Source organism: Chenopodium album, chromosome 14 (assembly GCF_948465745.1).
Source record: "Chenopodium album chromosome 14, dcCheAlbu1.1, whole genome shotgun sequence".
NCBI classification, from domain to species: domain Eukaryota; kingdom Viridiplantae; phylum Streptophyta; class Magnoliopsida; order Caryophyllales; family Amaranthaceae; genus Chenopodium; species Chenopodium album.
The window spans coordinates 37736834-37751610 of NC_137847.1; the positions used below are offsets into that span (position 1 = coordinate 37736834).

The following is a 14777-nucleotide window of genomic DNA, read 5'->3' on the forward strand; positions in this document are numbered from 1 at the left end:
TTGGAGTTCCAGACAGCTTAGCTATTTCAAACAAGGCTGTTTTATCAAAATATTCCACAGGAAGTTCAGTAAATCTGATCCAAACTGTCATTTTATCAAACGGATTTTCCGATGCTCTGAAATTTGGCCTCCATTTTGTCATCATTAAATAATGATCAAAAACGAACCAAGGACCACCAAACAAAGCCCTTTCATAATCATCTTCCATTGTAAATCGAAAGAGGAAAACATTATGGCCAAGATCAATTGTTTCTAATCCCCCTTTCACTTTCCACATTAGACGAGCTCGATTAAGCATAAAAGCAGGACGAATAGATGCTCCCAAGCATTTACCCATTAAGGTCAAACCCCATGGTTTTCTCAAACGATCCAGAGTCAACTTATCAAATCTAACTGATAAGTTTGTATCAGGACCCAACTCCTCCTCCTGAGACCATTCAGTCGAGGTAGCTACAATTTTTTTTGCTTCTTCAAACCACTGTGAGGAAGTAGCAACAACTTCTCTAAAACTAGCTATTGATAGAGATTTTTGATTTAAATCAACCATCTCCTCATCATCATGATGAGGAGGATCAGGTGGATCTTTAGAATCCACCATTACAAGCTGCAAAGAACTTTAAGAAAACACTTCTTTTCTAGAGAGAGAAAACTAGAGAGAGAAGAGAGAAAAGCCACGGGTATAATCTTTTCTCAAAGTTTTTCATTATGTATCAACAAATGTTCCATATTGGACTACTTGTTTTGAAATAGTTATGATTTGTCTTACTTATTATTATTTTTAGTTTAATAACTTATATACTACTATGCACTACTACTACTACTTCTTACTTATATATTATTATTATTATTATTATTATTATTATTATTATTATTATTATTATATTACTAAAGATTAGTTTATAAAAGTAAGTATTAATTTTATAAAAAGTAATATTTAAGTTGTTCATGCACAACTAGTTTAGAGTTTGTATTATGTCTTTGGGTTTATTGTTGAAGAGTTATTGAATAAGAGTTATTGGTTATTGTAGGGAGAGTTTCAAGTTCGTAATTAGTAGTTCCGTACTTGTGTGCAAAGATCAAGGTACATATTCGTGGCTAGATCTTTAACTATGTGATTTTATATGCAAATGTGTTTTATGTTTTTAAATGATGAACTATGTTTGAATGTTGAACAAAGATTTATAAATCTTTATAATCTAAATTCTATAAGCATGTTTCAATAAAAACGATTGTTCGATCTTAAATATTTAGATGCTTTATGAGCTTGTTTGTTAACTTACTTTGTTTACCAAATTGTTTAAAAGGGGGAATGTTATCATTTTAATCATCCCATACATGGGAATTGGAAGATTGATTTATCAAAGATGTTTATTGGATTTTTCTTGACTTCCACTATGCGGAGACAAATGATAAGACTATGAGCTTTGTATGATCTAGTCTTTCCTTGAGTATAGACTATATAAATGAGTTACTAGCTTGAGGGGTGTGCACACTTAGTTGGAAAAATTGTTTATGAAATGGTTGATTATTCAATCTTTGTTGAAAAATACTTTAGAAAATTATAATTTTGGAATGTGTTTCCAAAATATGAAATCTTGCCTATGGAAAGTTCGAATAACCAGGTTTTATGAGAATTATATATTTCGGAAGAAAATTTTAATCAACTAAACTAATTTACGTGTTTAGCACTTATATGTACTTAGCGTTTTGCTAACGCGTATTTCTCTTTTGTTTTGGCTTGGCCCTACTTATCATTCATGATGAGTAGATAGGTGATGGCGATGACTCAACGTGAGCTAAAGGTTGCATCGGGGACGAAGGGCAAAATCACTTAGTCTAGGTTCACTATTATGAATTAGTATGAGTACCATTTGGATTTATGTTTCAAAAAGATTTATGTTTCAAAACTATTTCTATTTTCAATTAATTAATGAAAGCTAAGATGTATTTCTTCCATTGCAAGTCTCTGTTTTTAAAAGCCTTACGTTATCACGTGGCAGTAATACTCCTAAGCTACTCTCTTAATCATGTTTTGTGTGATTATTATTGGAAAGTAATTTGGGAGTGTTACATAATTTTAGTTCCGGAAATTTTTGGTATAAGATCTGTTTGGGTCAAACACTTGGGTCAATTTTGGGTTGGGTCATTTCGGATATCGAGTCAACTTTGAGTTGAAATCGGGTCAACTCTATTTTCAGATCGGATACGAGTCGAGTTGGTTAGATTCGGGTCAAATTGGGTTATTCGGATCGGGTCATTAGGATTGCCAAGTTTACCCCTAAGGCCCCAACTTGCCGAGAGGCCACGAGGAGTAACGCGCTGACGGTTGTTAACTACTCCCTCCGTCTCCTTTTAATAGTCCCTTATGGACAATTTAGTCCCAAAATGTTCACCCGTTTGCTTTTTTCAACAACCATTAATATTAATTTTTTTACTAAAATTTCCTCTAATTTGCAACAATATTTGTACCAATTTAACTTTTCCATGTAAATTTTGTTTTTCCATGTACTATTATTACTTTCTCTCTCTACTTTTTTGCATACCCAATGTCAATTTACTTTTTCAATATACTTTAAGTATTCTTATTTGTGTTTATTAATTCCCGTGAAAAAATGCCTAAAAGGGACAATCAAAAGGGGACGGAGGGAGTACGTATTTACCTCGAAGAGCTGTCTCTAATTCTCTATAGTCGTGGCAAAAAAAAAAAACCATTGAGACGATCATAATAATTCAGACAATTGAAATCGAAGATGACAGAGAAAGAGAGAAAAGGGACAACCAGCACTTCCGGTGCAACTCCCCCACCAGATCCTGTTCAACCGGAACAACAGCCTTATTATGGGACTTTTCAAGGGGTTGCCTGTTTCACCCAACCACCGCCTCCGCCGGTTATCGGTTTCCCTCAGCCTGCTCCTCCGCCTGGTGCCACCATCCTTTCCAATTACTATGCGAGGGGTTATCAGACTGTTCCTGGTATCTTCTTTTTGTTTCTTCTTTTTTAATTTCATTATCATTTGATGATTTTGTTGGTTTGTTTGGATATAATTGTGGGAATTCTGAATTATTGCTAAATTATTGTTGAATTGTGCATCTTCTTTGGGTTATTAGATGGTGTAATTGTATTGTTTTTGGGTAGTTGTTAGGTATGAGGGAATGTATTAGTGAGTTTTTTTTGGAGTGAAATAAGAAGCTAGAGATAATTTATTGAGCATATGTTGATGGGAAGTTTTCCGATTGCTTGCAAATACCCGAATTTTCGAGCTTTCTTTGCGAGCCTGGCGGGTGTTGCTTTTTTAATTATGGTAGTGGTGTTTGAGCTGACAATTTGGTGACTGAAATTGAATAGAGTTGGTATTTTCATTGATGGATTTGCAAATTGGCTTGAAATTGTGCAATTTAGATTATGCTAGTGCTAAATTGCTTATTGGGCATCCTTATGAATTTCAAGGTTGGGCATGGATTTGGGTGGGGTGAAGGAGTGTTAGATTGGAGGAAGGAAGGAACTAGGTGATGAGGTTTGATTTTGTGAATAAGGATCTCAATAATTAGTTCTTTTATGATACGATATTGGAGAATGTTTTGAATACCTTAATTTAGCTGGAGCTTGAACCCTTATGTTGGAGGTTTAAGTGGATGTTTCATATTGCAATATTAATCTTTGTGACGACCCTAAATGTATGCACTACCTCTATTTCTTATTATTTGCTACTTTAGAGGGTTACATGGACATCTGGACAACATTTGTTTGTGAGTTTTAAATGGAGAGAAAAAGATAGTGATGCATGTGATGAGGAGAAAGATAGAGAAAATAAAAACTTAAAAAGGAAAGAAAGCATTTGTTGTTAATAATATGAAACATTTATTTTTGGCAAATGTTGCAAATGATATGAAACGGAGGTAGTATATATATTTTGATAGTGTGACGACCCTAAGCAAGCTTAATGCTATTTTTATTTGGGAGCCCCATTTAACATAGTGGAAATTGTTCCATATGAGCAATAATATGAATTATTAATCTCTATTACCATACTCTGGGGACAAGGACTTAATATAGATATAAAAATGAGGCTCTGAGATGGTCAATACATTTATGGTATAGTTTGTAGCATGTATACCCTATAATATCTCTGGCTAGCAAGTGCCATAAAGAAGTTCTAGTAACAAAGTAATTGGTTCAGTTTCTTGTTGAGAATTAAGTTAATTTGAATACGTGTGTTTTTAACATGCCTATATCTCCCTCCTCCAGCTACCACAACCTTTGTTCATCATCACTCATTCCTCTTGTCTATTCACCACCACCGTATTCCCTTTATCTTTCATCCAAGCCCCCAACCACATTCTAGAACCAGGTTCACGAGTATCAGATCACTGGTGAAACACAATTCATCTTGCTGAAATTGGCTTCTCGTTCTCGAGACCCATAAACAAAATTGACTAAAGTCTTTGGTTGATTTGATTTACGGCTGGCCTCCAAATTACTTTTTTCACCTCCCTGTTTTAAGTAATCACTCATGAGTACAAATTGAACTATAGTTTGATTGAAATAAAATAATCTGACACCTCTCCACTCCCCTTTAAAAAATTTGTTTTGATTGTAAGGTGATACCGAAGAACAACATTGATTTTTAATTCTCTATATTTGAATTGAATCCAGTCTAGTAAGGAATTAACTTCAAGGTGAGCTGAGAATTAGATGTCGGAAAACAAGGTCCAATGTTAAGGCTATGGTAGATAAAATTATTAAATAAGCTATATGGGTGACAAAGGAGGACTCTTAACTCTAATTTGCTATAAATGAAGGCGTGCGTTGTAAAGTGCAAAGGGATTCCTATGAAATCAACTCAAATCAATGGCGCACAAGGACACAACATGGTGGAATGAGACTGCAAGAGCAGCAATTAAGAAGATGAAACATTGTCACAAAATATAAGGAAGCTAATAGGCTGCTTGGTCGATGGGAGTGGGAGTTTGGGGGTCAGGTAGTGGGAATTGAAGGATGGGAATTCATAATTTATTTTATATTCCCCATCTTTGGTTTGACATGGTATTGGAAATAAGATTGGGAATAAGAATATGAAGTTACTACTTTACCCTTTTTAACATTGTTAAAGTTTTAAGGTATATTTTCATTTTGCTGAAACCAGATAATTACCTATTTTATTACGATCTTGCCCTAGGCAATAGAAGTATGGGGATAGAAGCTAAATAGTCCCAAGCCTAATCGCACTAGCTAAACCTTTATCACTTAAACAAACAAAAGATTTTATTGACATGGTATTAAAAACTCCCATTCCTATTCCCTATACCCCCACATATCAAACACCTTCTGAAGGCAAGACAAGAAAAGCTCTTTGCGAGCTTGGGTTGAGCTATATAAGGATGAAGTGTGTGAAGGGCAAAAACCAAATAATTATTTGTTAATGGAAGCCAAGTTGGTGTACAAGACATCTGTATTGAGGATTAGGAGGTCAATTGGAGTTACATTCTGAGATTTCAAAAAATAGAGGTAGGGAAAGCATTGAAGAATATGAAATTGAGGAAAGTTGTAGGGTGGTATTCCTCTCGGAAATGCTTGGGAAGAATAGTATTGAGTGGCTGACAAGTTTAACAACATTTGAGAACAAATAACATATTGTAATATTGGGGGAAACACACTTGGGTTCTTATTTATTTGAACAAAGGAGATGCATAAGATTGTTCAATTTATCGAGGGATCAAGCTTATAAGTCATACAATGAAGCTGATAACAACATTTGGAGGACAAATAACATATTGTAATATTGGGGGAAACAAACTTGGGTTCTTAACTTGGGTTCTTATTTATAAGAACAAAGGAGATGCATAAGATTGTTCAAACTATCGAGGGATCAAGCTTATAAGTCATACAATGAAGCTGGGGGAGATAGTGTTAAAATAATAGTGATGAAATGTCCTAATATCTTATTTAATATCTTTAGTCATGTGATACATGTAGAAATACTCGTGCAGATATCACTGGAGATGCACAACACCACAAATAATCATTCACTAAAAACTTAAAAGAAAATGAAAATAAATCACCAAAAAAACTGCTCTCTATTTCTATTTCAACTTTGCACAGAATTCTACCTATAAGAATTGCATGTTTAGTGTTGTTTTAGAACTTCCTTATTTTAAAAAAGCAATGCCTTGGTACAATCATTATATATCTGCATCTCCAATTGCATTATGACTTATTTTTCTAGCAGTTTGTTTATTTCTGAAAAATTAGATTTACTCCTATGGAATATCGTTGAAAATTTTGAAGGAATCATAAAAATATATGTCTAGGAATATTTGGAAGTTTTGAGAGGTTCAAAGGAGGAGAAGGATCCATTATGGCAATCTGCTAGATGGCTATAGCTTGAATATTGTGGATAAGAAGAAATGACCATTTTGTGAAACAAGTTTTTTAAGTCGGGAGTTTTTGCTAGGGTAGGACTGTGTATCTTGCTTCTCTATGATCCTTTTTCCATTGCCCATATTTCAATTTTATAGTTCTGGTTTTAGTGATACTCAATTTGATTAGCATGCTATTTCTTTCTTTCATTTTTTACCTGACTTTTCTTTTTTTTTTGATAAAAAGTCTTGTGTCATGAAGAAATTATCTATAGTATAAAGTTGATGTCTAGATATTAGTGCCCCAATTCAGATCGATTGCCATACAGCCATAGTTGGTTTTTCATCTAAACTGAAATTATGTAAAAATAAATTTATTTTTATGAAGGGTAAAAAGGAACCCCATACAGCAAGTTTTATTGGATCATTGAAGAATCTAATGATGCTGGATTGCTGAACACTTTGGACAGTATTTTTTAAACATCTTTTAAGCTGAAGCAGAGTCTTTTATATGGAAAAAAATTGGTGCTTTGATTTCAAAACTTTTGATATGCTTAAAACTGTTCCTATAATTTCATAATTATGCTCAAGAAATCAACACTCTCCAGGAATATCTATTGAAAAGCTATTGGGACTTTTTTTTTTTGTTGTTGTAATTACTTTATATATGTAGTAGATTTTGTAGTGTTGAAGTTGTGTGTTTATTGACCATCCTTTTTATGGTAGGTTATGTCATTGCTGAAGGAAGACCTTTGAGGGAGCCAAGACTTCCTTGTTGTAGAATTGGCATTGGCTGGATGTTGTAAGTTTAATGTCTTACTTTTTAGCTCTGTCTATTATTTATTTATATAATTGTAGCTAGCTTCTTGTTTCATCAATTGACTTGATTAATCTATTAGCTCTTTTCTGGCCGAGGATCTAGTTATGTTTCTGGATCAAGCATCATAGAAATGCTTAATATGGTTTAAAACTAATGCTCGACAAATATGTGCATGCTATGGTGCTTTGTGATTTGTGGCTGCAGAATATTGATAGGAGTTGTCATTCGCTGCATTCTTTTCTGGATAGATAATAGTCTACAGCAAGCTATGTTAGTGGTGCATACTTGGAATACCTTTCTGGAAATTCATAGTAAAATTTGAACCTTTGAGTTGTTGAATGTTTGAAGCTTCATCTGATCCTTAGCTTGATATAAATTATGCATGTGGTTTCCCTTAGTGTTGTTGACTTACTATATAAAGTACACTCTTTGATCCTTTTTTTTTTTTTTATAATTTTTGAGCAATCTCACACATGTCAAGTCTTTGGTATATGTAGTTGTAATTGCATAGTTAGTATTGAGTGCATTTGATATTGTATTGTTCTTGTTAAATAATATACGATGTTATGTTGCCATTATGTTTAATGTCTAGCCATTGGAGTGAAGATATCTCCATAAGCAATACCAACATATGGAGAGTAGCCTTTGATAAATATTGATTAATCTGGCCTTGTATCTGCTGGCAGAGCAATTTGGGTTTAAAAATAAAATAATAGTAATAACAAAATAAAATAGAGAGGGCTTGAAGAAGAAGTAAAAGAAGTGCTTATGTCTATCAATTAGCTCACATGTTTCATTCTTCTGAAACACCTTTAATTCATATTCTTTGGTTCGGTCACTTTGTGACACCACAATTTTGGGTTTAGATCCCTCAAAGATCTTTAGAATAGGCCGTTAACTACGAAATACAACTTTAGGATTCAAATTTAGAGATTTAGCTTGCACAATAGACAGCAATGTATGTTGCGGACCAAATTGATGTTGCCTGGATCTAATTCTTGATCTTTATTCTGATGATACGGCTTATTATTTTGGATAATTTTATTTCATCCCTCTTTTCTTTCTGAAGCCAATTTAGAGAAAAAGAGAGATTATTATCTTTGCTTACATTAATTTCACCATGCTCGGGTTCAAGATGTTGTAGCAATTAAAATGTGAATCATAGCCAAGGAAGAATTCTTTTTAAGCTTTTGTATCTAGCTTGCTTGCTTCTTTGAGCTGGTAATAGTGGTTGCAAACTGAACCAAAATCTCTAATACTCCCTCTGTTCATGAAAACTCAATTCACTTTCTGTTATGGGGTGTTTTGGCTTTTACATTATTTCATTTTTGGCAAACCCATTTTATTTTTACCTTACTCTCTTTACCCTACACTATTTACACCCTCCTCCCACGCCGATTTTATTTCTCCTTTTCTTACACCGACCTACCTTTTTTACTCCATTTTACTTTATACACTTTTTTCTTGCACTTATTTACTCTTTTTGTCCCCAAACTTTCATAGAAACAAGAGTATACAGTTCCTGAGGAAAACTTTTGGAAACAAGAGTATATCTATATATCTAACTTTCCAAGATATCTATTTATATCAATATGTGTATATGGGACAAAGGAAGAAAATTGGACCTCTTGTATCTAGTTTCGACAATGGTTTGGTTTTGTAATTTCTACATGGTGGCCTTCAAGATTGAGAAATTGTATTTGGTGGAAACATTTTTACACCATATTTTCTAGTGACCCTCTACATGATTAACTCTATGTAGTGTCATTATATTATTAAATGGCTAACATTTCTGATTTTAGGCTCATTTTTAACCCTAATATCCTAACATACCCCCCAAATATTTAACTAACCCACATCACCACCTTCCACGCTCCACCCAACCCAAAACCAACCCTTCCCTCACCATTATTACCGGCCACTCCTTCATTATTCCTGCCTCACACCCTGCTGGCCAGCAGCCCAGCACCCTTCCTCCCTCAATCAACCCACCACCCTAAAACCAATTTTGGAAATGATGGCTGAGGTTCAGAAAGGAGCTGACAACAACAGTGCTGCTGCTGCAATAACTGTTACTTTCTCGGTGTTCAGGCCACAACTTCAGGTTCAAGCTATAAATGCTGCTGCTTCTGTTCAGTTCTACAGGGTTGCCTGGGTTAGGTTTTTGGGGTGGTGGGTGTGAGTTATCAGGGTGGGTGTGGATTTTCGGGGTGGCGGATTTGAGCTTTTGAATTGGGTGGAGTTTTCGTGGGTATGTGTTTTTACGATGAATTGGTTTTTTTTTTTTTTTTTTTTTTTGGGGGGGGGGGGGGGGGTATGGGTTTTCGGGGTGGTCGGTAAAGGTTTTCATGGTGGTGACTGGTGAGGATGGGTTTTGGGGAGGTGAATGGTTTTTGGTGGGTTTCAGCTTGCGAGTGTGGGTTAGGTGGTTTTGGTGGCTTAGGTGGTGGAGCTAGGTTATACCGTGATAGTGTGGTGGTTAACTAAGGGGTAGGTTAGTAATTTACTCACTATGCCCCTAAGCAAAAATATGGGCCAGACTTTAAAATCATTGACCATAAAATACTTTTACTCTATAAGAGATAATATAATCATGTCGGATCTTGTTGGATTCGTCTCATTATATATTTGATTGAAATTTAGTTTTATAATTATTACATGTATAAAAATGGAGATAAATTCGCTTTAAGACGTGTCTTAGAGACCGCGAAAAGTCAAATGGGGCAAATATTAGGGACAGACGAAGTAATTGATTAAGGTCAAATGGTTAGCCATAAATCAATAGGTTAGCTAATTCAAGTGGAATTAGGCCACTACATAGACCTAAGCAATTCTAGGGAATCACTTGAAATTATGGTCAATTTTTGTCCACTAGGTAGAAAATCCGAATGTAAAAGGCCACCATGTCAAAAAAAAAATTTGGAGATGATCCTGCTTGTTCAATAACCTGCTGTGAAAATATATTTTGCTTGATAAATGCACCCTTTTCATGAGGATTATCTTGTTGTGCTGCCCTCAACGTGGGGGAAATTTTAAATTCTAGTTCTACATCTCTCTCTATTGTTCTAATGTTCATCTTGACCCTTCTCTTTTTGCAAGGTTTATTTCGGGTTTCTTCTTTGCGGCCTTACCTTGGTATGTTGGAGCTATGATTCTACTTTTTGGCAGACTGGATTACAGAGAGAAACCTGGGCTTGTTGCATGCATGGTAGCTGTAAGTCTTTTTAGTTTTCCACTTTTTAATGTACTTCCTACAATGTTGTATAAAAGTAATCTTGTCTTGATGAACTGATCGGATTAATATAATTCTACTGAAAGTTGTTTTAAACTCTGATCTTAACACAACCCCCCCCCCCCCCCCCCCCTTCCTTTTCCCGGTTCCCCCTACCTAGGGAAAGGGTAAGAAAAGACAATCTAGTGTTTTTGTTTTAAAATCGTATATCTAACCTTATTTAGATTTTATTATGACATGGACCTTGGTGTTCATGTTCATTGAGGATATTACTTGTGATTATTAACTAATTTTCTTTCTCCGTCTTCCTTTTCTGATGCAGACTATTCTGTCTATAATTGCTATCGTATTTGGAGTAACAAATGGTGATGACTTCTGGTGACAACTTGATGTTTACAAAAAAAAATTGAAGTTGTACATCCTGCCTTCTTGCATGAAGCAACATACACCCTCCTCTTTTCCCTGTATGAATTTGCTGAAATCCTCGTTGAATTCGCTGTTTATAACATCTCTTATGTGTCAGATCCTATAGGTTGGTATAAATGTTCATTTGATACTTGAAATGTTATGGTACTTTGGCGCGGAGATTTGATAGTGCTCGCTGACAACAATATAATTTGTACAGTTTTGTGACTTGTTATTTGCTGGAAGAAGGCTGCTTGAACTGTTTTGTGTGTACGCGTATATTTCATCTTTGAAAATATAGCAATATGCTCTTTTGATGTATTTGTTTGGCCAACTCATACTGTGGATTTGTGGAGTAAGGGGTTAACTGGTCAATGGTTAAATATTATTCCCTCCGGTTAGTCCTTTACATATATAGAATATGTCTTTTATAAAGGATTTAAGGTTATCCACAGTTTGAACTTTGAAGGAAATAAAGCAAGCAATTAGGGTTGCACTCCGTAGTTATTGGTTGTTTAAGGAAAATTTGTTAAGAATAGACCTTTTGATTCAAAATTTTTGAAAGGTGAACATATTTAGAAACCAAACCTTAAAAATGAGTGAAATACTTCCAAAAGGAAAAAAGATGTCTGAGAGTTATTTCCTAAATCTGAAAGTGATTTACTAAACAAATCCTTACCTCTAAAATTGCTCAAGTTGCTAGCATAATTAAAGAAACATACTTGCTGTAAATCCAATCAATTTTATGGAGGAAATTCAAGTTATTCAATTTGAGTAACATTATTTGTTACTCAAAAGGCATGTTGGTAATTTGCACAAGCATTAATAAGGGTACTTTTAACTTTTTCATAATACACATTCAATTTTCTCTCCTCATTCCTCTTCTACCTCAACCATCCAACCACCACCATCATCATAGCCACCACCATCATCACTTCGTTGTCGCTGAATATAATTGCACACCACCACCACCATCACCTATGGTGGTTGAAAGTGATGCCGTGAAGCATAAGCTTTCTCTAAGGGGGTTGATATGACCCTAATTTACACCTTAACAACTAGAGTGTCTTTTTGTTCTCGCCGCGAAGCAGCTTTAAGTTCGTTATGGGTAGATCTGCCGGAATGGACATAAAAAATGATGGGGTCGGGGCTTGTGAGCAGCGTTGGGGTCATTGAGGAAGGAATACGGGAAGAAGACTGAGATGATGGAGATGGTGGTGGCGGCGAGGTGATGATTAGATAGATATGCCGAAAATGGTGGTTGGGACTTGTTCATAAATGAGAAATGAGGGAGGAGGAAGAAAGGGAAGAAGAAGCAATATTTACATGATATGCCATTTGAGTAAAACCAATTTGCTACTCATGGCAAGCTAAATATTATGAACTTGGCATTAGTAGACATTATGTTTTTAAAGAAAAAATAACAAAAGATCACAGATAATTTGATCAAATGCAAACCTATTATGGCTATTAATAGATTACCTAGACATTATGTTTTTAGAATATACTCGTAACAATTTAAGTACCTCTGCTAGACTGCTAGTTACTCTTCTCAATCGATGGAGGCCCGTTTAAAGTACAATAAATGCCAAGGCTAGACCAAGGTAGTGAGGTACAAGGATTGTTATTTGTTAGACATGACATCCAAAAAGAATTGGCGCAAGTATGTAACAAACTCAGTTCTACAACAAATGTCCAGCATACTCAGTAATACTCAACGGCATCACAAAAATCAAACTGAAAATCACCAAACCAAGATCTTTTAAGATGGTAAACAAAACAAATAGAGCTTGTGAAACTCATTTCTTGTCTAAGACAAACTATCATAAAACCATAGTGAACCATAATAATTCAAAATATGTTCTGAAGACAAAATTTTGGTCTCTGACTACAACTTGGCACAAGAGATCTGTCCTCACATGAACAAGTTAGGCCTTGATGCCTTGTATGTTGTCTTAAGCTTCCTGGATGGTGGCCTAACCTTCTTGAACACCATTGGGAACTTGATGTCACTGCTGTGGAACTGCTTGGTGCTCTCCCTCTTGCAAAGCTCATCGGGAACTGTGGCTGTCTTGATGATTTGAATGCATGGTGCCCTGACTCTGTGACGAGAAGCCATTTCACAGTACATCTGCTCAACAGCACCATTCAAGGTTGTATCACGGTACTCCTTGTACATGTTATGGTAACCGGTTCTGCTCTGGTACCGCAACCAGATACCATAGTTCTTGATTGTAGTAGGGTTCTTCTCATAGATCTGAGGTCAAATGATAAAATGATGAGAAAGAAAAATGATGCACAAAAACTAGAACTAATTCAGCTGACAACATAATATGCTACAATTGCTTCTCATTTCAATTCAAATTAACTATACAATATGCTGAAAGGTCAACGTGTTCACCCAGTTCATGTTCACTTTCCATAATGCCATTACGGTACAATATCAAATTACTAGTGCAATTACGTACGACTTCTATTCATTGACAGAACCAGGCTTTACATAATTACCGGTACAGTTTCTAATAAAAAAAGGGTTCATTTCATCACAAACAAAAGCGCTAACATGTCAAAACAACTATGAATCACATCAAAAGACTGATAATTCCATAACACTGGGCAAAAAGGCATGCCCAAATACAGTAATGTCTAAGGCAATTCATTGCACTCCGCAACATTACAAGAGTACTTCAATAGGATCAACACCTTAAACCGAACTCAATATATATAGAACAATGAGATAATTAAACAAATATAACATTTATCAGCTAATATTAACCCAAGAGAAATCTGTCATTCGCCGAGCGAAAAAACATTTACCGGTAAAAACCTACTACCCTAAACCTAACACAGCAAGCGATTCAAATTCAAGTACATATGAAGACCTAAAATAAGCCAAATTAAATAAACCCTAAACACATTCATAATCAAATTCAACGACATTCTTCATATGAAATTATAACTCTGATACAGAATATCCTAGTAACAAAATAACCACCATGTTGACAAAATTTATAAGAAAATGATTTAAAATATTATCAAATTACCTCATTAATGGCAAGAACCTGACCATTGCTTTTCTTAACCTTCTTCAGCTTCCTCAAAAAGTACCTACAAAAATAACAAAAACCTCCATTAAATCCCATCAAATTCATAAACTATCCAAAACAAAAAAAAAAAAAAAAAAAAAAAAAAAAAAAAGAACAAAGAGAGAGAAAATCTTACCAGAATTTGGACTTAGCACGGACCTCGTTGGTAGCCCAAAGCTTCATCCTGTAGATCTTAGGATGTTCATCGGACTCAGTAGGGAGAGCTCTCCCAACAACTTGGTATTGATGAAACTGCATTAAAATTAACCCAGAAATCAGCGAAAAATACCCAGAAAAATCATGAAATCAAAACAAAATCAAATTGATAAGATCTAATTGAAAGACTGAAACGAAGGAGAGAAGTGTTGATGATTACTGACCCTGTACTGAACCATTTTCGATGAGCTCAATCCCCCTTTCTCTCTCTTTCACTCTGAAAGGTTTAAGCTGCGGAATTGAAGAAGACAGAAATTAGGGTTTTCAAGTGATTTTATATGGACCGTTTTATTGAGAAATGAAGAAACCCTAAAGTATTGGATCTGTATTTGTATAAATGATGATGGGCCTTTTCAAAGCCTTATTCCATTAATCGGGCTTACTTGTAAGTTTAGCTGGTCATGGCCTCATGGGTAACTTTTTTTTTTTTTTTTTTTTTTCCCCCTAAAATACTCCAAAAGCTCAAAATCAAATTAAAAATTAAAAAAAAAAAAAAAATTATTCTTTTTCGAAAGATATATAGAATTTCAATTTATATGTTAAAGAGTTCAACAAGATGTGTTAAATGAAAAAAAAAAAAAAAAAAAGGAGTTTAACATTTGATTACACATTCTCGTCGATAATCATTTGTAAGTATAACTAGTCTTAAACTCGTGCAATG

The 14777-nt window shown here is 34.8% G+C and overlaps 2 protein-coding genes across 2 annotated transcripts; one reads left to right on the top strand and one right to left on the bottom strand.

Annotated features, from left to right (window-relative positions):
* Positions 1-2696: 2696 nt before the first annotated feature.
* On the top strand, positions 2697-11093 carry LOC145579204 (large ribosomal subunit protein eL20z-like). Its single transcript, XM_081636451.1, has 4 exons — positions 2697-2973; positions 7084-7159; positions 10277-10391; positions 10732-11093. The coding sequence occupies exons 1-4, from the start codon at positions 2751-2753 to the stop codon at positions 10789-10791; spliced, it is 474 nt and encodes a 157-aa protein (XP_081492577.1). The 5' UTR covers positions 2697-2750; the 3' UTR covers positions 10792-11093.
* A 1453-nt stretch (positions 11094-12546) lies between these two features.
* Positions 12547-14413, bottom strand: LOC145580215 (large ribosomal subunit protein eL20y). The gene is made up of 4 exons (XM_081637622.1): positions 14281-14413; positions 14037-14152; positions 13859-13922; positions 12547-13071 (listed from the first exon to the last, which is right to left on the bottom strand). Exons 1-4 carry the CDS (start codon positions 14293-14295, stop codon positions 12730-12732), a joined length of 537 nt encoding a protein of 178 aa, XP_081493748.1. The 5' UTR covers positions 14296-14413; the 3' UTR covers positions 12547-12729.
* Between the last annotated feature and the right edge of the window lie 364 nt (positions 14414-14777).

Coding starts and splice junctions, on each gene's coding strand:
- LOC145580215 (XM_081637622.1), bottom strand. Junction 13,923..14,036: donor CGTGCTAAGTCCAAATTCTG/GTAAGATTTTCT, acceptor TTATTTTTGTAG/GTACTTTTTGAGGAAGCTGA. Junction 13,072..13,858: donor AGGTTCTTGCCATTAATGAG/GTAATTTGATAA, acceptor ATTTGACCTCAG/ATCTATGAGAAGAACCCTAC.
- LOC145579204 (XM_081636451.1), top strand. CDS start 2,751: ATGACAGAGAAAGAGAGAAAAGGGACAACCAGCACTTCCGGTGCAACT. Junction 2,974..7,083: donor GGGTTATCAGACTGTTCCTG/GTATCTTCTTTT, acceptor TTTTTATGGTAG/GTTATGTCATTGCTGAAGGA. Junction 10,392..10,731: donor TTGTTGCATGCATGGTAGCT/GTAAGTCTTTTT, acceptor TTTCTGATGCAG/ACTATTCTGTCTATAATTGC.